We start from the raw sequence: 26,013 nt of genomic DNA, 5'->3' as shown, positions 1-26,013 counted from the left end.
TCACCAATGCTGAATAGAGAGGAACAACTGCCTTGTGTCTTACATACAAAGCTCCTGTTAATACCCAGAATGATATTTGCTTTATTTGCAACTGTATCACATAGTTGGTTCATATTCAATATGTGATCCACTATACCCTCCAGATTCTTTTCAGTAGTACCACTGCCTAGCTAGTTAATCCCCATTTTATAGTTGTGCATTTGATTTTTCCTTCTTAAGTGTAGCAATTTGCATTTGTCTTTACTGAACTTCATCTTGTTGATTTCAGGCCAAGTCTTTGTCTACACTATAGACATTACAGTGGCACAGCTGCATCGCTGCAAGGTCTCCCATGTAGCCTTGTCCTCCTGTGGCATTGTTACTGGCCTAGTAGATAGAGGGGAAACAGTAATTGTGATCTATTTTGATTTTCAGTAAAGCTTTTGACATTCTCATAAGCAAACTTAGGGCAATGTGGTCTAGATGACAATAGGTTGGTTTTGCATGATCTATCTTGACAAATCTATATTGGCTATTATTTACCATTCTTATCCTCTAGATGCCTATAAACTGATTGTTTAAAATTTTGTTCCAGTATCTTTCCAGGTATCTAAGTTAGCCTAACTGGTCTATAACTACCCGGGTCCTCTTTGTTTCCCTTTTTAAAGATAGGTATTGTGTTTGGCCTTCTCTAGTTCTCTGGGACCTCACCTGCCCTCCATGAGTTCTCAAAGACAACTGATAGTAGTTCTGAGATTGCTTCAGCTAGTTTCTTAAGTATTCTGACAATCTTAAAATAGGGCATCCCAAACAGAAACAAGCCTGTTTTCAGAAAATGACAAATCTCATGTTTTCACAAAAGCTAACATTCAGCAATGAAGACAAAGAACCACCTGTCATTCTTTGATTTTGGACAGATGAGGTGACAGGGGAATCATCAAGGTAACAGTGAGTCATGGAGTGGGATGAATAGGGTGACCACACAGCAAGTGTGAAAAATCGAAATGGGGGTTTAGGGGGTAATAGGAGCCTATAGCAGAAAAAGACCCAAAAATCGGGACTGTCCCTATAAAATCGGGATATCTGGTCACCCTAGGGTTGAACCAGGTCTATTATCAACAAATTCAATAAGTTCATGAAGTTGTATTTAGTGCTTAAATACTGTGTTGACGGCCACAACAGAAATGCCTATTATTCTAGACACAATTTCTTTGTATTTAAAATGTGTGGTTGTGTACAAGCAAGCTGAATGTGTCCCTTGTGCTCTTGGCAAGTTGCCCATGAAGTCCTTCGTTTATAGGATCTGAGTATCCACAAATTCTGGTCTGTAATAACTCTGCTGTTTCTAAGGAACTGGTGAGCAAAGAACCAAGTTCTGATCAATCTGAGCAAACATCCCCAAAGATCAATTGTCCCACCAAATTTTAAAATAGCAAAAATGTTTCCTTAGAAAGTTAGGGCCAGCTCAGAAGTACTGTGGCAGTATCTGCACCAAGTGGGATATGCTCACGGTTCTGTTCCTGGTTTCTGGCTGCAAGCCAACAGGGACTGAGTGCACAGTAGAGACAATCACTGGTCAACTTAAAAAATGGCGTTCATGGGCTCCAGGGAGTAAGTCCCGTCTAGTCCTTAGTTTAGAGCAGGGGTCTCAAACTCAATTACTTGAGGGCCAGTGCCACTCTTCAAATCCTCCCAGAGGGCCAATAATGTCACTCATGCGGCCCAGAACCCACCCCCCAAAATGCTGCCCCCCCCCAAACTCTGGGAGGGAGTTTGGGTGGGGGAAGGAGGTCTGGGGTAGGGAACTGGGGTGCAGGCTCTGGGAGGGAGATTGGGTGGGAGAGGGGGTCGGGGGTGCAGGCTCTAGGATGGAGTTTGGGTGCTGGGTGCAGGCGGAGGGTGTGGGATTGCAGGCTCTGGGAGGGAGTTTGGGGAGGGAGGGGGTGTGTGGGAAGGAGAAGGAGGTGCAGGCTCTGGGAGGAGTTTGGAGACTGGGAGTGTGTGTGGAAAAGAGTGCAGGCTCTGGGAGGGGGTGTGTGGGGAGGGGGTGAAGGCTCTGGGAGGGAGCGGGGGGTGTGGCGTTTACCTGGGGCTCCAAGGCGGGTCAGCTGGGGGGGCCTCCGCATGCTGCTGCCCCCAGGCATTGCCCCCACAGCTTCCCATTGGCCGCAGGGGTGCTCAGGGTGGGGGCAGCATGCAGAGGCATGGCTCCGCCCAGCCCCGGGGTCGCAGGGAGGGGCCAGCAGACACATGGAGCGAGCAGGCAGACACCACTCAGCCCAACTGCGCTGCCGGGGCCCCAGGCCTTTGTAAATCACCAGGCAGGAGAGGAGAGGGTTCCCGGGGGCAGCAGGTGGGGACAAGGGAGAGACCCGGCCCCAAAACTGCTGGAGCCCTGCGGGCCACATTGGGGAGGTTCGCGGGCCACAGATGGCCCGCAGGCCGGGAGTTTGAGACCCCTGGGTTAGAGGATGCTGAAGCTGGCAGTTACAGAGTGGCTCAGGATTTAGGGGACCTTCAGGAAAATATATTTTATTCCAATTAAACTTTATGAAAGGGAAGAAACTTATTAGAGCCAATTAAACCTAAAAAATTCCATTTCTTGATCCAGAGTAAGAGAACCTCAAACACAACTTTGAGCAAACTGGTTCAAAGTTGCATTGAGGAAGGAGTAATTATTTTTGTTTAAAAATGGTTGGGATCTATGTTTAGTCAGTGATGCCGAGAAGCATTGCAACAGCCTTAAAATTGTTCAAAGCAGCTACCAAGAATAGCTCCAGAGGCTCCAAGACAGTGAAAAAACAAGCTGCTAACTTGCCAGCTCTCTGTTGTTCATGGTGCCAATTTCACTGTTGTCCATTCCACTGGCTGCTAGTCCTTCTCCCCTACTGTCTGAGCTTTTCTGGAAACAGTATTTCTTGTCATTGATTCACCAGGAGCAATGCCAATTCAGCAAGGAAGGAGTCAAAAGCATGGCAGGGATGAGAGTTTTGCATTGCCGTGAGAGCCATCCATTTGGCTCCACGAGGTAGACTGATCAGACAGGGTGGAGCAGGATGCAGCAGGGTGGAGAAAATTTTTCGTACATGTTGTAAGGTGTCAATAGCAGCATGAGCGAACTTAGAAAGAAAAAAAGATGTTGCGGAAATCTAGACACTGAACTTACAGCCTCGGAAAATCCACAGTTTTAATCATTTGGAATCATCACTAAAGGCAATTTTTCAACCTCACACAAATCCACCAAGACTGCTTGTTGGCTCTGGCTCTTTCTGGTGTTAATAAAGTATGGTCTCCACTCCATAGATGCCCAACTGACAGCTGAACAAGGTCAGAGAAATACATATCCTCCCCACAACTGCATATGAAGCCCTGCTTCCTTTTGGCTGTAGAATGACTCCCCACAACAACACTACCTGCTGTTTACTAAGCTACCCAAAATGATTAGGGTATAATGCAACTCAGAAGAATTACAGTTAATTAAATGAATTGGTCTACCAACCACACACAACCCTGCACATGTTAGAGACGCTGTTTTAAAACACAGAATTGCAGGAACTAATCTCTATCTCTCAAAAGGTCAAACTCCAAGACAGACTTGACATGGAAGTTGCTGGAGGATTAGAAACAGTTTACTTTCCTTCCCCCTCACCCAAGCGCAATACTTCAGGCTATTTTCTAGATCCTTCATGAAGCAATTTTTCATTTTAAAAAGTATCTTTCCTCCAAGAGAAGCAGTGCAGCAAGCATTTCCTCACATGCACAGACGTGAGATAGGAGACCCTTTCCAGCTTGACACCTCAGAGCTCTTTTCCTATGATGAGAAAGTAGAGGGGGGAATCTCTCTTGCTCACCACCTCTTCTGCAGAAAAGTAACATGGCTACAAAAAGCTCTCTCCAAGTCTCCCATTCTGTAGGAGGGGTGCACAAGTGAAAGGAGGCACAACCTAGCAGCCTGACTCACGAATGAGGGCACACGGAGATAAGAAGGCCTTCAAGCCCAGTACAGGAGATGGCCTTTTTTTTTAAAAAAAAAACCAACAACTAGGGGTTTGTATGCATCATTTTGAATTGATCTCATGCAGGATGGATAAAAATCAATGATTTTTTTAAATTATAAAACAATCAGATTTTTTATTTAAATCGGATTTTTTTTGATAAAATGCTTTTTGAGGAAAAAACCTATCCAAATATAGTTTTAATAAAGATTATCTTTGAGCTATAATGTCTCATCATGGAATAGGGATTATACATTCTAATTCTGTAGTATGAGATGATATATTCATGTAATGTTTAAGAAAAGTTTTGTAAATGAGTTCCAATAGTTCATGGATTAGGGACCTAATCTTATGGGGCTCCAGGGGCTTCTGTATAGATTGTTTACTTTAATGTTTCTATCTACCCAAAGGGACTCAGTGCTCTCTCTCCAGAGATAACATGCTTGTTAACAGAAAAAATGTTTTAAATAAAATAAAAAAATAGATAGAGTTGAGAAATAACAGACCTCAACCCGACTGTCCCTCTGCAAATTTGTGTACACAGAGTCAATCCCTTACCTCTCTCTAAAAGTGCAAAGTTTCAAAAAGTTCAATGAATAGAAAACATTGCTGGGGGCAGAACAGATCTGGACGAGGCGAAGTCTAGAGATAAACATGAGAAGGGAGGGACAGGCAGTAGAAACAAAAGTGAAACTGTTTGAGCAGCATATTCCAGAAGTCCTGAGGTCTTTTTGAGTGTAGCCTTCATTGATTTGAGATCTACCATACCATTCTCTCACTAGAAGGGAAAACCTATAATGGCAGCAGGCCGTAAGAGAGACCCAGTTTGGAAATATTTTAATGAAGTTCCTTTGCCTGTGGGTAAGACAGGCATGCGTGCAAAATGCAAACAGTGCAACTAAGAAATGCAAGGCCTGGTTGCCCAAATGAAACAAGATCGTGAGAAGTGTTCCTTCTCAGGAGGAAGCTGTGTTGAAGATGATGAAAGGAACATTTCTGAACATGCAGGATTTTCAGGTTGGTCAACTTTTTTATTTCATACTTCTTTCTTAAGGACTGCCTGTCGTCCTTCGGGACTATTCTTGAATTCTCATGTTTGAGCAAAAAATATAGTTGTTACTCTACGGAACTGTCATTTTAGATGCAGTTGTAATAAAAAATAAATAGCGGAAATAGGCAGATCTTCCTTTTACAATTTCACCTTTAAAGTAGTACCGAGTGTCAGGGAACGCAATGAGTAATACTAAATGAGCAGTGTGGTAATAATAATTAAATAACTGCATTGACTTATTTTGTTTAGGAGAATCCATCCACAACACACAGGATTCTGAAGACTATATACCTTCAAGATCACCATCATTTTCTATAGTTTCAGAGTTATCTGCCAATGATAGTGTTTCAGTCACATCATGTATGTCACATAGCCACAGTGTTATCACCTGTAGCAAAAAGAAAAAAAAATCTCCATCATCCAGAAACAACCATAGATGAGTTTGTGATAAGAACCAGCAAATTACAAAAAATACCTCTTTTGTATGAAAATATTGTTTATGCAACAAACTCTCCTTTCCACAATTCATTAACATGGTTCAGTCATTAGGACTAGGATACAGTCAACCCAACAGAATAGATGTCACAGGCAAATTGTATGAAATGGAAAAGTGTATGAAAGAGAAATTCAGCAGTGTGCAAAAGGTCTAGAGGGTGAAACTGTTAAACTGAGTCTTGATGGGTGGGGCAATGTCCACAATGATCCTGTTGTATGTGCTTGTGTGACAACAGGAGAAGGGAATGTCTTCCTGACAGAAAGAATTGATATATCAGGAAATGCACACACAGCAGAATACTTACGAGAAGTAGCAGTAAAAGCTATAACAAACTGGGGAATAAATTCAACTGTCTAGTACACAGCTTGGTTACAGACAATGCTGCAAAATGTATCCAAGATAAGAAGAAATTTAGGAGAGAGTGAACAGAGCGCCAAGCTAACAACACAGCTGCAGTGCTCATTTGATGCACCTCCTAGCCAAAGACTTCAGTGTTACAGAAATAAAGACTAATGTTGAAATTGCAAAATACTTCCATAACAACCACTTTGCAGCAGCTGCTCTGAAAAAAGTGGGAGGAACCAAGCTAACTCTCCCACAAGACGTGTGATGGAACCCAATAGTGGACTGTTTTGAGCACTATATCAAGAACTGGCCTAATCTGATGACAGTTTGTGAACAAAATTGTGAAAAAATAGATGGCACTGTCACAGTCAAAGTTCACAACATTGGGCTGAAGAGAAACACTGAACACATGCTGAGTACCCTGAAGCCTATTTCTGTAGCCTCGAACAAAATGCAGGGAAATTGCTGTTTTATTGCTGATGCTGTTGAAACTGGGAAGGAACCAAGTGAGATCTTAAAAAGAGAAATATGCAATGACAGAGTTAAATTACAAGAATTAAAAAAGCAAATGAGTCAAGCACTATCTCCAGCTCATTTTCTTCTCAATACTCAGTACCAGGGTCAAACCTTAACTGCTGAAGAAGAGGAGTTGGCTATGACATGGACATCCAGCAATCATCCCTCCATAATGCCAACTATACTAAACTTCAGAGCTAAGGGTGAACCATTCAGGAAATATATGGTTGCTGCTGATGTTTTAAAGAAAGACACACCAGTCAACTGGTGGAATTCACTTAAGCACTCAGATACAGAGACTGTTGAAGTGATAATCTCACTTTTAATAGCAGTAGCTTCTTCTGCCGGTATAGCAAGAATATTTTCTTAATTTGGATTAATTCATTCCAAATTGAGAAATCGTCTGGGACCTGAAAAAGCAGGAAAGCTTGTTTTTCTTTTGCACATTACGAACAAACAGGAAAACGAAGGTGAAGACGACTGAGTTAGCTGCAGAAGCCAATATTTTAAGTGTCTCATGTTGACCTCGTTGACTTTTGTTTTTAAAAAATATTTGATTTAACTATTTTAGTTAAAAACAATTTTAACAAACCTGATTTTAAAAAACTTGAATGTTTAACTAAATTCAAAAATTCATATGCTTGTTTTGTTAAAATATTATATGTTTGCTATTGAAGAGAAAAATCCAGAATACATAACATTATTGTTTTAGTTAAATAAAACAATTTAAATATCTGTCTGGTGGTGATCGCCTCCTCAGATGCTACAAGTACTCCTGGTTCTTTTTGCAAATATTAATGATTAACCTGTTGAATTGGAGGTAGTTCACCTCCCAGTGACTTCATAACTATCTGCTTCAATTACCTTTGGTAAATAAAATAACCAAACAATCATTCATTTTCTGATATAGCTGTAAAACTAATCTGAAAAGTTTTCAAAATAAATCACTTTAAAAATGTATAGTGTGTACCTTCTAAAAATGAAACCTACATCTATCTCTGAGTTGTGAAGAATGTGTGTTAAGGTTACAACAACCAACAAGAATGCACTTTTATGTAGAAATCCATGATTAAATCGAGTCTTCCTGACTAGTGATTTAAATCATGATTTAAATCAAATCCACTCTGATCTCATGTAACTCAAAATGTAGGGGTGCAAATAAAACATAAAGAAGTAAACATTTGTACTTATTTCACAACAAGCTACTTTCCCTTTTTAAAAAGGAACTGTGACAAAGCATTGGGCTCCCTGACCTTGGCTGGAAAGGGTGCCAGATGGCTTCTCGACAGGAGGTCCTTCCAGGAGAACCTTAGCAGCTCGTTCACTTGGTGCAGGGCAGTTTACGTATGCAGTGCTTTTACTTTCAGGTAAGCAGAGGACGTTGTGAATAATAAGCATAGTGTGTGTTCATATCAGTGGAATGAAAACCCCACCTGGTTGCACAAACAACCAAATTCCTGTTGAAAGAGGATGTTGCTAACCAAGATCTCTAAATTAAAAGTTCTGGCAGAAAATTACAGCTAAAAAGCCTCACTGCCTCCTGATCTCCTTGGTTCTTTTCCTGTAGGCCCCTCTCATTCCCCTTAGTCCTTATCATTAACCTCCCTTGGTATGTTTTCTGCCAGCCCTTTGCCCCACCTCTGTGATCCTTCTTCCTGTCCTAAAACGTATTTGGATTTTCCTCATCTCAATCTGCTCTCTTATCCCCTGAAACTTTTCCCCTACGACTTGCTCCCATTTGTTCTCCTCCCCCTCTCCCAGACCCTGTTCCCTTCCCACACCCAATAGAGCCTGTTCCCCCTAGCCTTACCCTCTGCCCTGTGCATTGTTATATCAATCCTACTGCATTGCTGCCCAAGTTTTGCTCCACTAGTAGATGCACTGAAGAAGAGGGGGCGCTGGGTAACAGAGCATTAAGCGGACATAAAAATGGCTATCCTGGGTCAGACCAATGGTCCATCTAGCCCAGTGTCTTGTCTCTGACAGTGATCAGTTCCTGGAACCTGGGGTACTAATGTTTCCCAAACCTGGCTATCTAGGAACTACTCAGCTTCTCTGATTCTCAGTAGCATCTCTATTTGCCCTTCCAATCCAAGAATCTTTTCTTCCAGCACAGACACCAACTTGCATTTCATACATAGGAATCCCTTCCAGCTCAGGCAAGGAAGAAAACATGGGACATCTGTTGCAGGTCACCATCACATTTCCATCACTGGCCACTGTGAAATTGTACAGAGCTGAACCTGGGAGGATAGCCTCTCTCTCTAACTTACCTCCAAAACACTCCTGTCAGTTGCCTCTGTTTGTTGCTTGAGTTTGCCTAGTAAGTGACTTTTTATATCAGCTCTCCCAGCTCAGCTCTGCCCGTCGCCACCAGAAAGCGATGAACTGCTCAGACTTCAAGCAGCAGGGCTGATCAAAGCACCAAGGGTCAGAGCCATGCAGGCCTTACCAAGGCACTCCAATGCAAATGGTCTACACCCTCCCCCATTGCTGTTGACAGTCCCCAGTCCCAAACTCCAAGAAAGAACCCCAGCTTGATGTTCCCAGCTATCTACCCTTTGTCTTCACCAATTTATTCCTGAGCTTTTTGCATATCTACTTACCATGCAGCCAGAAACCCAGCTGAGCTAACAGTTGGGACAAAAGCATGTTTAAGAGGTTGAGAGAGTATAGCAGCACAATGGGGAAGCAAGTTAGAAATCTGCTTAAAAACGCATGCCATAGCCTGTGCCACTTTCCTGCTGCAAAAATGCTACATTGCTATAAAATAGCACCTGCTTCTTGATAGGCTTTCCCAGCATTTTGATGTCCTATTTCCAGAAATCTTCCACCTGGAAACCGGCCAGAATTCTAAAGGGTAACCTGGATGGGGTTTTTTGAGTGGTGGTAAGGAGTGTGGGGGACAGAAGGGTGAAGATGAATCAAGAGAAAAAAAATGGGACAAAAGTGTATTGACATTGCCATCTTCAGAAAAGGTAGCAGGAAGTTCTTAAACTCGGCACTAAGAGAGACATATACTGGCAGTAGCAGTTTACAGTAATAAAAGGAAGGAAAAGCAAAACAAAGAACCGAGAGAAGAATAAGACAGAACAGGAATATGGGGTTGAAGTAAGAATTCTTGCAGGAGTAGTAGGACAGCTTGCAAGTTCAGGTAAAGGAGAAAAGTAGCATTTATAATTACTACCACTGTAAACAGAAATACTGACTGCCAGCATAAACAAAACCTTCCTTCATTTCCAAAACACAAACCATCAGCTTCTACAGATGACATTTTTATGCAAAGCAATGAAGCCAAGGCTGTGTTTTAGTTTTCAACCAGAGAAAGTATTTTTGGATTAGTTTCATCTTCAACGCTAATGAAATTTTTCATGGAAGCATTGCTTTTAATAGTAAGATTGCCTCCCAGGCTCTCTTGGAACATTTTCCTGATAAGGCTACGAACATTATAAACTATGTTCAGTATAGAACCTCCCTACACTCAAATCATTCATTCTTATGAACAATGTTATGAGCGTGGCATTTATTCTCTTTCTTTCAGTGACATTTTCTTGGCTTACTTCTCTGGGAAAAATATTAAAGAAACCCCTAGTACAGTATGTATACTTATTTAGCCCATCTGGGTGCAGCTATTTGATCAAGTTCACAATTTCTTATCCCATGGCGGATTTGGCTTCATGTACAGCATGCATGGCAAATATAGTGATGAGAAATTTGTCAACAAAGCCTTCTGCAAAGCAGTAACCGAGCCTTGACTTTGACACGGGGGTGAATATATAGTGCAACCAATGTCCTGAACACACTGTCTGAGGGCCTTTGTAGCCAATATGCGGCAGTGCATTTTTGCCCATCGAGTGTTGCTCAATATTAATAAATGTAAAAGTTAACTCAAAGAGATTCTCAATAAAGATGATGGTGAAGAGTTCTGTCAGGTCTCTGGGCTTTGTAAAAATCTTACAAGTTGTTTGTTCTGATAGTTCATTTTGAAAACCTAATCATCTTTTACTGAGTTGGAACCATGGAGGCTAGCGACAGAATGGTGGTGAAAAATTACCTCCTCTCTGCCTCCAAAAACTGCAGAGAGTTTGCAGACAAGAACCTTCCCTTGTTAGAATGATTCCGAGATGGTCAGGGTGACGCAAAATATTGCTATGGAGCAGGCAAACAGTCCCCCTGAGACCATTAAGGAGCAAAGAATTCGAACAAGAACACATCACGACTCCTCACACATTTTTCAGAGAGCATTACACTATGCAAACACACCTTCCAACAGATTAATATGTATAAACCATCACCTGTATACTGTAGAACCTCAGAGTTATGAACACCTCGGGAATGGAGGTTGTTGGTAATTCTGAAATGTTCACAACTCTGAAGAAAACGTTATGGTTGTTCTTTCAAAAGTTTACAACTGAACACTGACTTAATACAGCTTTGAAACTTTACTATGCAGAAGAAAAATGCTGCTTTCCTTTTTTTTTTTTTTTTGGTTAGTAGTTTACTTTTAACACAGTACTGTGCTGTATTTGCTTTTTTGGTTTTTGTTTGTTTGTTTGTTCTGTTTCCTGATCGTGTATTTCTGGTTCCAAATGAGGTGTGTGGTTCACTGGTCAGTTCATAACTCTGGTGTTCGTAACTCTGAGGTTCTACTGTACTTAGTGTTGTTGTATACCAGTAGGTTTCGTACATACACAAAAATGCTATATTCAATCATAAATTTGTTTTTGCTACTCAGAATTCTAATCTATTATCAAATCCCATATTTTTCTTCAGGTTAGGAACTCAGATAGGAAGGACAGGCTTATATAGATTGCTTTATTTCTTGTAACCTCTGACCAAGCGTTTTTCTAACTCATTTAAGAGTGAAGTATAAACTTGAACTTATTTTTCTGCAGGGATATAAAAGAAAATCTCTATCATTTATTTAGAAAACAGGGTTTCATACTTTTCCAAATCTCACTTGTTTGATTTCACTGATAATTTCATCACTGATAATTTTACGGAACAGTCACTGAGTGTTTGTACTCTTCCACAACCACCTTAGATAATTTTCATGCGGAAACAGAACAAACAAGCCAAGCTGAAAGCATTCAGCAAACAAACCCTACACATTACATCAAGCAAAAACACAAAAGAACTGTGCTACCAGTAAACTGTTGCCAGAACACTGACATACCTGGGTCTTTGCCAAGTTTTTCTTTTATTCCAGCTTTGACCAGCATCACCGTATAGTTACTGTTACCCTTCAACAGTAGTCAAACTTTGACAGCACCCTTTTTGCCAATATAATATAGCCAAAAGTAAGAAGACTTCTTACCCCAAATGGTGGATACGAAGTAGCAGCGGCAGCAGAGGCAACACCCACTGTGGGAGGTGGTATTCCTGAAGAAGAAGGTGGGAACAGACCCAAGGCATTCAGATTTAATCCAGGAATTAAATGTGCTTGAAGCTGCAACGGTAGAAGAAATTATTTAGCCTTACAATGCAAGTTATTAAACTTAATCAAAATCCCAGTTGGGATAATGGAATAGCCTCTTTTGTAAAGATGCCAATGTTTTACTTGAAATCTACATTCTTGAGGATTCAGATTTCAGACCTAATACCCAGACAACTCACTTAGGCCAATAAGGTTAAAAGCTTGGCTCTAATGTGACAGACAGTCAGGTGTCTCTCACTACAACTTTATTTTTCAATAAAGTGACCCACAAGATTGGAGAAAAGAAATCCAAGTGACAGGCAGACCTTTAGACCACATGCTTAGAATGAGGTTTAGTACAAAAACAATAACCCGCCTGACTCTGTGATAGAAATTCAACAGTCCTTTAGAAACAGAGCGGCTCCACCCATAACCACTAATTCTCCCTGCCTCCCATACTGCTAAAACTGCAGGTGGACTGCAGAGCGTTGAGTGTGAAATCCCCCCACAGTGCTCACAGGATGAGCATTAACTATAATGAAGCTACATGTCACTTATTAGATCAGTGGTTCTCAAGCTATTTACCACTATGGGCCACATATGCAACGCTCCGTGTTATGTGGGCCACATCCACACAATATATATACTACCTGTATGGCCCTGAGATGTCACATGGGCCACAGCTGTTTGCTGATTGGGCCGCAAGCAGCCCACAGGTTGAGAACCACTGGACTAGACTGTTCCTGGGCAATTTGACCAGGTCTAGTTAGTAGGAGGTGTTGTAGCATTCTAACACACCAGAATCTTCAGTTAAGCCCCAGTTCCTCCCCCGCCAAGTTATTTCCCTGCAATGCAATTTGACATATTAAACCTGTTACAGCTAGGACAGAGACCCCATTTAAGGCCATCACTAGACACAAACTGTGGGACATTAGGTGCTAGGATTTCCTTTATTGCCAAAGACCAAGCTAAAACTGCAGTTATAGGGCAACAAACTAACTTGGAATGACTGGTCAAAATCCATCCAATAAAGCATTAGAAAAAAAACAACATAATTCCCACCCACTGTGAAGGTGGTGAAGAACAGCCCTGGTATTTCTGATCAGTCTGGACAATCGGGAAACATTGGCAACTGAAAGACATTTCCCACCTGACATCCAGAACAGAACGTTTTGGTTAAGTGTTGATATATATCTGAATTTTTCAGAGAATCATAAAAACGTAGGGCTAGAAGGGACCTCAAGAGGTCATCTAGTCCAGCCCCATGCATTGACTCAGGAACAATTATACCTAGACCAATCCTGACAGGAGTTTGTCCAATCTGTTCTTAAAAACCTCCAATGATGGGGATTCAACAACCTCCCTTGGAAGCCTATTCTAGTACCTATCTATCTTTAGAGTTTTTCCTAATATCTAACCTAAATCTCCCTTGCTGTAGATTAAGCAGATAACTTCTTGTCCTACCTTCAGTGGATATGGAGAAAAATTGATCACCATTCTCTTTATAACAGCCTTAACGTATTTGAAGACTTATCAGTCCCCAGTCTTCTTTTCTCAAGAATAAACATGTGCAGGTCTTTTTTTACCCTTCCTCATTCCCTTTTATCAATTTTGTTGCTCTCCTCTGGACTCTCCCCAAATTGTCCACATCTTTACTAAAAGGTGGTGCCTAGAACTGGACACAGTACTCCAGGTGAGGATTCAACAGTGCTGAGTAGAGCAGAACAATTACCTCCTGTGTCTTAAGTGTGACACTTAGAATCATAGAATATCAGAGTTGGAAGGGACCTCAGAAGATCATCTAGTCCAACCCCCTGCTCAAAGCAGGCACAATCCCCAATTTTTTTTTTTTTTTTTTTGCCCTAGATCCCTAAACGGCCCCCTCAAGGATTGAACTCACAAACTTGTGTTAATACACCCCTGAATGATGTTAGCCTTTTTCACAAATGCATCACACTGCTGATTTGCATTCAATTTGTGATCCATTATAACCCCTAAATCAGTGGTTTTCAACTTTTTTTCATTTGTGGACCCCTAAAAAATTCCAAATGGAGATGTGGACTGCTTTGGAAATCTTAGACATAGTCTGTGGACCCATAGGGTTCTGTGGATCACAGGGTAAAAACCATTGTTCTATGGTGGTAACCTTTTGTGGACCCCTCAGACAGTCTGTGGACCCCCAAGAGTCCATAGACCACAGGCTGAAAATCACTGCCCTAGGTCCTTTTCAGCAGCACTACTGCCTAGCCAGTTATTCCCCATTTTGTAGTTGTGCATTTGATTTTTTCCTTCCTAAGTGTAGTGTTTTGCATGTGTCTATTGAATGTTTTCTGGTTGATTTCAGACCAATTCTCCAATTTATCAAGGTAATTTTTAATTCCAATCCTGTTCTCCTAAGTACTTACAACACCTCCCATCTTGGTGTCATCCACAAATATTATAAGCACATACTCCACTCCATCAATCAAGGCATTAATGAAAATGTTTGGTACCACACCTAGGACAGACCCACGCAGGGCCCCACAAGATTCAACTCACAGTTTGACAGGCTGTATTCAGAGTAATTATGAATAGTTTGCTTTCATCCAGTTGTGCACTCACCTTATAGTCATTTCATCTAGACTACATTTCCCTACTTTGCTTATGAGAATGTCATGTGAGGCTGTATAAAAAGCCTTACTAAAGTCAAGATATATCACATCTACATCTTCCCCCTATCCACTAGGTCTGTAACCCTGTCAAAGAAGGAAATTAAGTTGGCTTGGCATGATCTGTTCTTGACAAATCCATATTGGATACTACTTATCCTATTATCCTCTCAGTGCTTAAACTCATTGTGTAATAAATTTATTTCAGTATCTTTCCAGGTATCGAAGTTAGGCTAACTGGTTTAAAATTCCCCAGGTCCTTTGTTGCCTTTTTTAAAGATAGGTATTACGTTTGACCTTTTCCAGTCCTCTGGGACCCTCATCTGTCCTCCTTGAGTTCTCAAAGATAAATTGCTAGTGATTCTGAGATTGCTCGAGTTAATTCCTTAAGCACACTAGGATGAATTTCATCAGGTCCTGCCGACTTGGATACATCTAACTTTCTAAATATTTTTGAACCTTTTCTGTCGCTATTCTGGCTTGTGTTCTTTCCCCCTTCTTGTTACTATTGTGTAAAAGCATCTGATTACAATTAACCTTTTTAGTGAAGATTGAAGCAAAATAAGCATTAAACTCCCAGCCTTCTTGGTGTCGTCCATTATTAGCTCTCCTTCTCTGTTAAGTAGTAGACCTACACTTTGTTTTGTCTTTCTATTGCTCCTAATGTATTTATAGAACCTCCTGTTATGTCCTTTTATGTCTTTTGTTAGGTGTAATTCATTTTGTGCCTTACCCTTTCTGATTTTCTGCCTACATGCTTGTACTGTTCTTTTGTTCTAAAAGTTAGTAATTTGCCCATGTTTCCACATTTTGTAGGATGGTTTACCCAAGTCTTCTCTGGTCTACCGATCTCTACCTGTGACACTGTCAAATTACAGGGTAATACTTTTTTGCATTAGATAATCAGCAACTATCCTCATAGGACCAGGTTTCAGAGTAGCAGCCGTGTTAGTCTGTATCCGCAAAAAGAAAAGGACGACTTGTGGCACCTTAGAAACTAACAAATTTATTTGAGCATAAGCTTCCGTGAGCTACAGCTCAATGCATCTGATGAAGTGAGCTGTAGCTCACGAAAGCTTATGCTCAAATAAATTTGTTAGTCTCTAAGGTGCCACAAGTCGTCCTTATCTTCATAGGAGTACAGTTCTTTACCTTCCAAATTGAAAAGGACATATTTCTGCTCCCAAATTAAAGAGTGAGTCCTACACATGAGAAAATAGGAAACTAAGGAAAGTCTCATTTACAGATTAGAGTTACCAAATAAAAAGATGGTTCTTATGTTAAAAACTGAACAGTATCAGGGGACTAGAAAGCACTTCCTTCAAGTACTTCATAGTACTGTGGCATCAAATGAACATTCATAATACAAATAAAAACTCCTTTCCAGTCTCCACAACAAAGGAAGGTAGTTTTGAAGTAAAATTATTCTTCAAGTCCTTCATCTAAGTCAATTTTCTCAATTTTTCCGACCAAAAAGAGATCCAATATATATATAAATATAGACGTAAAGAATCTCTCGGAAATAAACATCCAAAAATGACCAAGCCATAGAAAAAGACTCACATTCATAGCAGCAATATCATTTTCATAGGACTCCCTGATTTTCTTCATTATTTCTTCCTCGGCCTTGGCACACGTTTCAATACTGCCTTTAACTGTAATGGTCCGCTCAGGGTTATAGAGTGTCAAGTCCTGCAGTCTGCAGGCAAAACAGAAATGCAATGAATTACCATTCAAACAGTAGACTGTAATCAAAACGTATCAGTTGAGGCTGGGGAATTTTGAAACTGGCAAGTTTACCCTGGAACATACAAGATCAATTTGCAGCAGAACTCAAACATGATTTTAACAGACTCTGAAAGAATACTTCCCTCACAAAAGACTGGACTAAAATTAGTGCAATGTGATTCAGTGTCAAATGGTTAAGATTTGCTTGGACGTGTCATAGACTCTAGCAAGGAGAGATTACCTACCTTGTATAGTAACCTGAGTTCTTTGAGATGTGTCCCTCTGGGTGCCTCACATCAGGATATACACCCACCATCTGCTCTTGATTGGAGATCTTTGTCAGCAGTGTCTGCAGGTCCACACCTGTGCTCCAGACACCTTTGGGGCCCAAAAAGAGGGGCAGATGCACTACCATTCCAATTCCTCCTCAACCACAGAAGTCCGAAGAAAGAGATTCTGAGGCAGAGAGGAAAGAGTAGGTAGTGGAGCACCCATAGGAACACACATTTTGAAAAATTCAAGTTACTGCACAAGGTAAGTAATCTCCTTCTTCTTCTTCAAGTAGCGTCCCTATGGGTGCCCCAGGTCAGGGGACTCTCTGTGCCGAAGAAGTGGATTCAATATGGACTGCAGACAGTGTCACCAAAGGCCACGTCAGTTCTGGAATCAGGCACGAGAGGATAATGCTGGTAAAACGTGTGCAGCGAAGACCAGGTGGCTGCCCTGCAGATGTCTGAAATGGGTATATTTTTCAGAAGAGCTACAGAGATAGATTGAGCAATAACTCTTGGAGGGGAATGAGGCTTTGTAGCATGACAACATAACATGGAACCCATTTGGACAATATTTGGGAGGAGACTGGATGTCCCCTCATTCATTCTGCAACAGAGATAAAGAGTCTAGGAGAAACCCAAAGGGCCTGGTCCTGTCAAAGTAAGAGGCAAGAGCTCTTAACATCCCGTGTGAGTGAGGCTTGGTGTAAAATAGTGGCTAGTGAATCTTTTGATTAATGTGGAGTTCAGAAGACACTTTAGGAAGGAAGCAAGGATGTGGATATCCCCATAGGTTCAAATGGGGGTTTCCTCAGAGCACTGAGAAGTAAGGAGAGGTCCCATGGCAGACTTGGCTCCTTGACAGGAAGGAACAGGTTGAATAGCCTTTGATAAATCTTGCAGCAGTAGGGTGAATGAAGACTGAACACTTCTATAGGAGCTGTGATGGCAACTAGCTCAACTTTGATGGAGCTTAGCCATAAGCCTGTGGTCTTTAAATTCAGAATGTAATCAAGGATGTGAGCCAAAGAGAACTCAAGAGAAAGCATAGCTTGATAGTTGCACCAAGCCTGGAAGCATTTTCACTTTCGCAGGTAAATTTTCCTGTATTCAGTGTTGTTGTAGCCATGTTGACCTAAGGATATTTGCGAGACACAGTGGGTGAGGAAATAACATTTATTGGACCTACTTCTGTTGGTGAGAAAGACAAGCTTTCGATTTTACACACAGCTCCTCTTCAGCTCAGACGTCTGTCTCTTCACCAACAGAAGTTAGTCCAGTAAAAGATATTACCTCACCCACCTTGTTTCTCCGGTAAGTTTTCCTAGTTGTTGGCCCCGATGTTAAGCAATACCCTTTTAACTTCTGTAGAGCAGATCTCTTCTATACCAGCCAGCCACTGAATAGCCACACTGAGGCAAAGTGTTGTGAGACTGTCGTAGGGGACGAAACCCAAAGCCTGCCACCCCCCCCGTGTGCCTCTCCCAGGCCATCCCTGCCTGATTGAAAGCAGGTGGCTGCTCTGCTGCTGTGCACTGCGCTGCTGGCTGCTGCTACACCTGAGGAGGGGGAGGAGGCACCAGGGATGAACGTAACTTAAAGGACTTACTGGTATGCCGGAGTCCTGAGTGGAAGAGGCGATTTAAAGGCCCCGGGGCTCTGGCTGGGAGACCTGGGGCCTTTAAATCACCCCGGAGCTACCACCTGCAGAGGCAGCTGGGAGCCCCGGGGCTCAGGGGTGAATTAAAGGGCCTGGGGCTCTGGCCGCTGCAGCGCTCCAGGCATTTTAAATTCCTGCTGGAGCCTGGATGCCAGAGCCCTGTGGCTCCAGCAGCCGGGCTCAGGTGGGGATTTAAAGGGCCCGGTGCTCCGGCCACTGCGGGGAGCCCCCGCCTGAGCCCCGCTGCCAGAGCTCCGGTGGCGCTTTAAAGGGACCAGGGGGCTCCCCACAGTGGCAGGGGAGCCCCGGGCCTTTTAAAGCACCACCCGAGCCCCACTGCCAGAGCTCTGGCAGTGCTTTAAAGGGCCTTGGGCTCCCCGCAGCGGGCCCTTTAAATCCCCGGGCCCTTTAAATCCCTGCCTGAGCCCAGCTCCAGCAGGTGGTGCTTTAAAGGCACTTTATTTTACATCCTTTAAAGTCTATAATGTGTTGTATACGGGTACAACAAAATATAACGAGTTCTGCTTCTGACTTTCCACTTTTAACTGGCCCTCGTAATCTTGTGGCGCTGGTGCACTGTAGCTTCGTTTTATCCCAGCAGCAAATTCTTGATTTGTAGGACCAGTAATAACCAACAATGGATAAATTCTTAATAAAGTTACCCAGAGAAAAAGAAGAAATGGATAGTTCATCAAGCGATGGCCTGAGTTCCACACCCAGCTTTCAAACTGAAGTTATACAAAAGAAAGATGCGGCAAATCTACAAGATAAGAAAAGGAGTTTTCAGCAGTCTTGGCTATCAAGGTTTACGTGGTTGGCGTGCAACAGTGAATCAGACAGAGCTTTTTGCTCACTCTGCAAAAGTTGTTCTGAAAAGAAGATCTTAATATTTTCTAAGAAGGCTGAACCAACGTTTATTTCGTCCAGATTTCAAGATTGGAGACATGCATTGCATGGTTTTACATCACACGAAAAATCATCCTGTCACAAGGAAGCGGTAATGAAGCATGCTGTTCTGCAATCACAGGTAAATGTTTCTGCACTAATGTTGGCCAGTTACAGAAAAGAATCACAATCAGCCAGGAATGCACTGCACAAAATTTTTTAACAGTGTTCAGAACCTAGCTCAACAAGGAATAGCATGACATGCCATAATGAGAGTGATTCAAATTTGATGTAGGTCTTGTTGCTATGCAGTACAGATTGAGAGGAACTGAGACAGTGGCTTAGTCGCACAAAATACAAGTGGCTGTCACATGAAGTTAACAAAATAATCGCAATGATGGCGCTAAGCCAAATTGTGCAAAAGATAAAGGCTTCAAAGTTTTATGCCATTGTAATGGATGAGACTACTGATCCGTCAAGAAAAGAACAAGTAAGTTTTTCTTTAAGATTTCTTTTCCAGTGAAGACTGAGAGATTTATGAGTTCACTGGGTTTTACCAAACTGACGCAATGGATGCTGCTTCTCTTTTCAAAATTGTGGAAGATACGCTTCTCAGGTGTGATTTGCCCTTTTCTGATTGCCAGGGGCAATGTTACCACAGGGCCAGTAATGTGTCAGGCAAATTTACTGGGGTCCAAGCCACAGTGAGGGATCGAGAGCCAGGAGCGGAATTTGAGCACTGTGCTGCACATTCCCTTAACCTTGTCATGCAGGATGACATGCATAATATTCTAGAATGTTGTGGTACGTTTTCGATAGTGAAAGATCTCATCAGTGCCATCAGGGAGTCGTATGGCAGCGTTCAGAGTTTCAGAGTGAAGGGGAGCCTTCTTTATGACCATTGTGCCCGACAAGATGGACACCAAGGATCAGTGGCATTAAATCACTGTTCCACAACTAGGAAGCCAGGATGAACTGCCTAGATGAATTTAGTTACTCTTCTGATGAATCTGGCTCAAAATGTAGTGGATTCTCGAAGCAACTTCAATCTTTTTCAACGTACTTTACACTAACAGTTTGTGAAAACCATGGGTCCTGTAGAAGAAGCTAATGCAAAAATTTAAAGCCCAAATGTATCACTGGCAAGTGTTATAAAGAAAGTTGGCCTGTTGCAAGAGGTGTTGAGCGGGATGCGCACTAACTCATCATATAATCACTTCTGGGAAACAACAGTAGAGAAGGCAAAAAATCTTTATTTAGATGATCCTACACTCCCAAGAAAATACAAGCCACCAAGATGGCTTGACCATGGAAGCCTTCCGCATACCTTTAGTGACCCCAAAGAGTATTTTCATCAAATATATGTCAGGATCATTGATGTTTGCAAAGTTGCCATTGAACAGAGGTTTTCAACAGAAAGCTTTACATTCATAGTAAAATTGGAGAAGCATATAACCGATGCAGCAAATGGCTCGAAACAGGACACTGTCCCAATAACTGAAGCTTTCCATGGTGACATTAACACAGAGAGGCTATTTCTTCATTTAGAAATGTTGAGTAATATTTGCAGATCGAGAAATTTCCAGCTTAATTTGGTGAGAAAAGTGAAGCAATCTCTGAAACAAAACGAAGGCTTGAGTGACTTGTTGTCAGAAGTTACAATTCTGAAATTATTCTACACAATTCCAGCTACAACCTGCACCACTGAGCAATCATTCAGCTGCCTGCGCAGACTGAAAAATTATTTGCGAATGACAATGGGACAAGAATGTCTAAATCACCTGCACATTCATAACTCTGCCTCTGAATTGGACATTGCAAGTCTCCTGGATGCCTCCATTCAAGAACCAAACAATGACAAAAAGTATTTGCTGCCTTCTGAAGAACATCGCAAAAGAAGGGGCTATTTTAATTTTAGAAATATTTGCTTTTGAGGGTTATTGATCCAAGAGTGCTTGGTTGTTTCAGTATTCAAAAGAGTATTAATAAAGTTAATATTCTTAAATACATTTCTTATGATAATCATATTGTGCAATAAAGGGAAACGGTTAAATGCTTACTGTTTCCAGTCCATTTTTACATTATTTAAAAAAATATATATCGGCTTACAATGGGGGGCGGGGAGGGAGTGGGCAGAGAGAGAAAGAGACTTAGACCCATTTTGGGCAGCACCAAAAATTATACAGACCTGCTGCTCCTGCCTATGAGGATGACTACTAGCATCTCTTGTCTCACATTGTTTAGGAATTTGAACAGTAGAGGGACTGGGAGATAAGCATATATCAGAACTCAAAGCCAGGTAATGGCTAGGGCCTCTCCCATGAGCTGTGGCCACATCCTCCCCTTGAACACAACTGTCTGCACTTCACCTTGGATGGAATTTTGAAGAGATCTACCTGCGGATGTCCCCAGGTAAGACATCTCTCTCTTGGAACAGTTCACTGTTCAGTTCCCGTTCATGGCTGATGCTGAAGCGTCGGCTGAGGGAATCCACCACTGTGGTCTGTAGTCCTAATAGATAAACTGTTAAGATCTGTATGCGGTGTGATATTCACCAGTTCCATAGTTTTATGGATTCAGTGCATAAGGACGAGGAACCTGCTTCTCTTTGCCGATTGATACAATACATTGTTGCTCTATTGCCCAGCATTATTCTGATTGGGAGGTCTTTGATGTGTGGTAGGAACTGTTGGCAAGTGTAACGGACTGCTCTGAGCTCCAATATGTTGATACAGAGGATCAGCTCCTGAGGGGTCCATTTGCCCCGACCTGTGAAGTTTTGGAAGTGCACCCTAACCTATGAGGGAGGAGCCTGTATTGATAATTGTGGGAGGAAGCTGCATAAATTGAACTTCCATTCACAGCTTTTGTGGGTCCTTTTACCAAATCAGAGAAACAAGGACTCTGAGGTACAGACACCCACTTGGACAGACTGTGTCTGTTGGTGGTGTAGACAGTTCTCAACCAGGCTTGAAGATATCACGAGTGAAGTCTTGCTCAGGGAGTTATGAACATACAGGCTGCCATACAGCCCACAAGTTGTAGGCAAACCCTTGCAGTGGTTTGTGGGCTCTGTTGTATTGTTGAAACAAGTTTGGACATTGTGGTAAATCTGTCCCTGGGAAAGTATGGTCTGGAGAAAGAGGAGTCCAGAGTGTCCCTGATGAAGTCTACATGTTGTGTGGGTGTTGGAGCAGACTTCTCCATATTCAGACAGAGACCCAGAGAGCGAAACAGAGATGGAGATTTGCTGGTTGCTAGCTGTGCTTTGAGAAGCAAGCGTCTTTTCAGGAACCAATTATCCAGATAAGGAAAGATGATGATGCTCATCTGGAGAAGATAGGCTGCTGCAATTGAGAGAACTTTGGTTAAGATCCTTGAGGTGGTTCAGAGGCCGAAGGGCAGGATGTGACACTGGTACTGGCCCCTGCCCACCATATAATGTAGGAATGGTTTGTGCGAGAGATGAATGACATGAAAATAAGCATCCTGGAGGTCAAGGGAAACAAGCCAACCTCCTGGATCCAGAGAGGGAATTGTTGCTGCTAGGGTCACCATTCTGAACCACTGGGAGCAGAGTAATGTGTTTAAGGTCCTGAGATCCAGAATTGGTCTCCACCCACTGTCTTCAGGACAAGGAAATACTCAGAATAGAACCCTTTCCCAATGACATCCCATGGGACAGATTTGATCATGCCCAGCTAAAAGGAATTGTACCTTTCATAAGAGATCTTTGAGTGGGTTCCCTGAAGACGGATGGGGGAGAGGAGGTGGTAAGGAGTTGAACTGAATGGAATAGCCTATAGAAATCATTTCCAGAATCTGTCTGAAGTAATGAACTTCCAGGAATGTAGGAAATGGAAGAGATGATCCCCCATAAGGGTAGGAAGGGAACAAATGCAACCTAGGAGCCAAAGTGAGAGGTAGTTTGTGATCCTTGACTAACGGGTCAAAACAGACATTTTGAAGACATTACTGGCTGGGAGAGGGCTGTTTCTTAGGGAATCTAGGCTTCGTCATGGAGTTCAGCCAGTCTCGTGGGATGGTAGTGAAGTGAATTGTCTGTAACCTGCTCTATTTTCTTTTCATCACAGATTTATAGATGCTCAAAGATCATAGTGTCATCAGGGAGGCTCTGAATGTATGGAGGGACCCATCCATGGCATCACTAACCAACTTGGGGCTTTTGAAAAGAAGGTGCTTGACCATATTTTGTATTTTCTGGGTGAGGCCAGAAGACTGCAGCCAGGAAGCTCAGCACATGACTACTCGCATAGCCATAAAACATGCAGCTGTGTCAGTGGCATCTAGCGAGGCCTGGAAAGATGCCTTGGCGACTGCCTGTCCCTCTGTAATGAGGGCCTGAAATTGTTCTCTCTGCTTCTGAGGCAAGTGTTCAGTAAAAATGAAAATTTTGACTAGACTGCGAAGTCACACTTTGCTATCGGTGTTTGATAATTGGCCACTCTGAATCGCAACTAGGCCAAGGAGTAGTTCTGCCAAGAAGGTCCCATCATTTCAGCTGCTTGTCAGATGGTGTTGAATGGAACTGGAGTTGCCTGTTTCATTGGTTGGCAGCCTCCACCACCAAAGAGTTGGGAGGTGGATGGGAGAAAAAAAGTACTCTGAGCCACTAGGAGGAATGTCATATTTTTGTCAGCTTGTTTACATGTGGCTGGAGTTTGCTGTACCGTGCATGCTGGGGTAAGCAAATCTTCATTGATGGGCAAGGCAATCCTTGCCCTGAGGAGGTGAATGAAGGATATCCATCCAAAGAACGGTGGATTTCCTGAATCTCCTCTAATGGAATTTGTAAGGTGTCTGCCTCACTTTTTAGGAGTTCTTGAAAAGCTCAGAAGTTGTCAGAGTAAGATGGCGGCGAGGCACAACAGATTCATCTGATGAGGAGGATTTGTGGGAAGGAGGTGCTTCTTCCTCTTCCACTGCTTCCTGCTCTGCAGGAGGTATCTGGGTGACAGGACCTAAGGCATTGGTTGAGATCTTTGACGTGAGGTCTTTTGGGATGGCACCCTGTAGAAAGGGTATCCATAAGCAGTCCACAGATTCCAGTAAGCCAACTGTGATGAAGCATAAGGGAATGGGGCAGGACCCCAAGTTTGTCCTTGACAGGATAACCAGGTATTCTTCCTGCTATGAGCTCCTTCTGCAGTGTGAACCTTTAGGAAGGGAGGTTGGAAGTTGGAGGAACCATGACAGACCTCTGTATCCATAAAGTGGGCCAGTGGTGTAGGTACTGATTGTTGGGTCCGTACCAAGCTCCGAGAAGAGATATGAGCTTCCATTGTTACCAAGGTTAGACAGGGACACTGGTGAGGTGGTATGGCGAATTCTGTAATGGTACCAGCTGGAAGTATCCCTCGGTACCCTCAAAGAGTCTGCGTGGGGACAGTGTCAATATCGGAGGGAGAGTCACCATTGAAGAAATGGACAGAAAGTGAGTAGCCTCCATGAGGTGAGTTGGTACTGGAGAGGAGTATCTCTCAAGACATCTAAATGACAGTGATTTAGGTTCTTTGAGTAATCAGAGGTTCCCTTGAACTAGAAGCCTAGATGATACTGGGGACCCTGGAGAGGGTTCCTCAGGAGTAAACATATTGGGCGGTCCTGAAGACTGCACCAAAATAAGCATGGAATGCTTTTCACCTCAGGCTATGGAAGATAGTACAGATAAAGACTTTACCTTGGTTCCAGCTTTTGAAGGCACTGAGACAGGTGCCAGGATGTTGGTCCCGCTCTAGATGCTTTCTCAGTATACAACATAGCCTCCTTAGTTGGTACCGTGGTCGCAGTATCAGACAGAATGGGAGCCTCACAACTCCCAAAGACTGCTGAACCAGAGGTGGTCGGTGGAACAGACGTACAGAGGTAACTCGGCTCTTATGGGTCTCAGGGAGCCCTCCATAAATAGGAGTTCAAATCTGTCCTCCCTCCATTTTTTAGATCTGTTTTTAAATCCGAAGCATTACATTTACAGGGAATGTGGGTTTCTCCCAAGCAGCAAAGGCAGCTTGAATGTCTGTTGCTGAGCGAAAAAGACCTGCAGCAGGTCTTGCAGAGCATAAACCTGCACTCAAGGCTGTGAATGTGGCCTGGGGAAAAAAACCTAGAGACCAAAGGGCAAACAAGGAGCAGGGAAGGGGAGAAATTCCCTCAAAGGACAAACTTTTGCTAATAACAGAAAAAAATTAAGAACTAAAAGAAAAGGTATAAAGAAAGCAAGACACAGCAAGCCGCGAGGCTCAACACTGCAATGCTCAGTCTCTAACCACAGGCAGCTGAAAAGTCACTGGAGTGGCGACAGGTCAGCTCCTCCCTATAAATCCTTTTTTCAGGCACAGGGGTGTCTGGGGTGCAGGAGCATAGACTGACGACAAAAATTTCAGATGAAGAACGCACAGGTGCGCACGTGGCGCGCTCACAGGGACACTACCTGAAGAAGAATTACCCCTTCCTGGCCACCCACTAGGGCTGCTGTCGAGGAAGCCAAACCCCTGTGCTTTGGATCACAAGGGTGTTTCAAGCCTCTGGAGTTTGAATGAAGTCCAGCCATTGCTCCAATCTAAAGGTCCCTAGCCTTACTCTCAGACCTTTTATCTGGCACCCCCACCTGAGTGTTGGAACCTGCTGTCCAGCCCGGAGGCATAGCGCTGACCCTTCAGACTCTCCAGTATTTAAAGACACCCCTCACCTGGAACTCCACCCAAAATGTGCGATCCTTCTGATTTACAGTTTAACTCTCTAAGGGACAAGTCAAAGCAGTTGTGAAGTAGTCCAGTCTAACAACTTTATGCTCTTTACTTAACAAATAAAGCACAGGAGAGTATAGTATTATATAAAACAAGACATCATAAATGCAACATCCCTCACTAGCTCACCAGTACCTGGGGAGACCTTGGCGGGCGGGATCATCTCTGTTGTGTCAGGCAGGGTCCTCTACCACCTTGCCCCCACAGCAACTTCCCTCAACTCAATCAGGGCAAAATGGCTTTTGCTCCCAGTTC

The 26,013-nt window shown here is 42.8% G+C and overlaps 1 protein-coding gene across 2 annotated transcripts in view; it reads right to left on the bottom strand.

The window, feature by feature from the left end:
* The window catches only part of IGF2BP3 (insulin like growth factor 2 mRNA binding protein 3), a 167,592-nt gene that overhangs the window by 29,493 nt on the left and 112,086 nt on the right, over positions 1 to 26,013 (bottom strand). For both annotated transcript variants that reach the window (XM_073333722.1, XM_073333723.1), the window contains 2 exons: positions 16,010 to 16,145; positions 11,700 to 11,831 (listed from right to left, as the gene is read on the bottom strand). In XM_073333722.1, coding sequence (XP_073189823.1) covers positions 11,700 to 11,831; positions 16,010 to 16,145 — 268 coding nt within the window. The remainder of the gene's footprint in view (positions 1 to 11,699; positions 11,832 to 16,009; positions 16,146 to 26,013) is intronic.

This window comes from Lepidochelys kempii, chromosome 2 (genome assembly GCF_965140265.1).
Source record: "Lepidochelys kempii isolate rLepKem1 chromosome 2, rLepKem1.hap2, whole genome shotgun sequence".
Classification (NCBI taxonomy): Eukaryota; Metazoa; Chordata; order Testudines; family Cheloniidae; genus Lepidochelys; species Lepidochelys kempii.
This window is presented reverse-complemented; position numbering and strand designations above follow the sequence as displayed.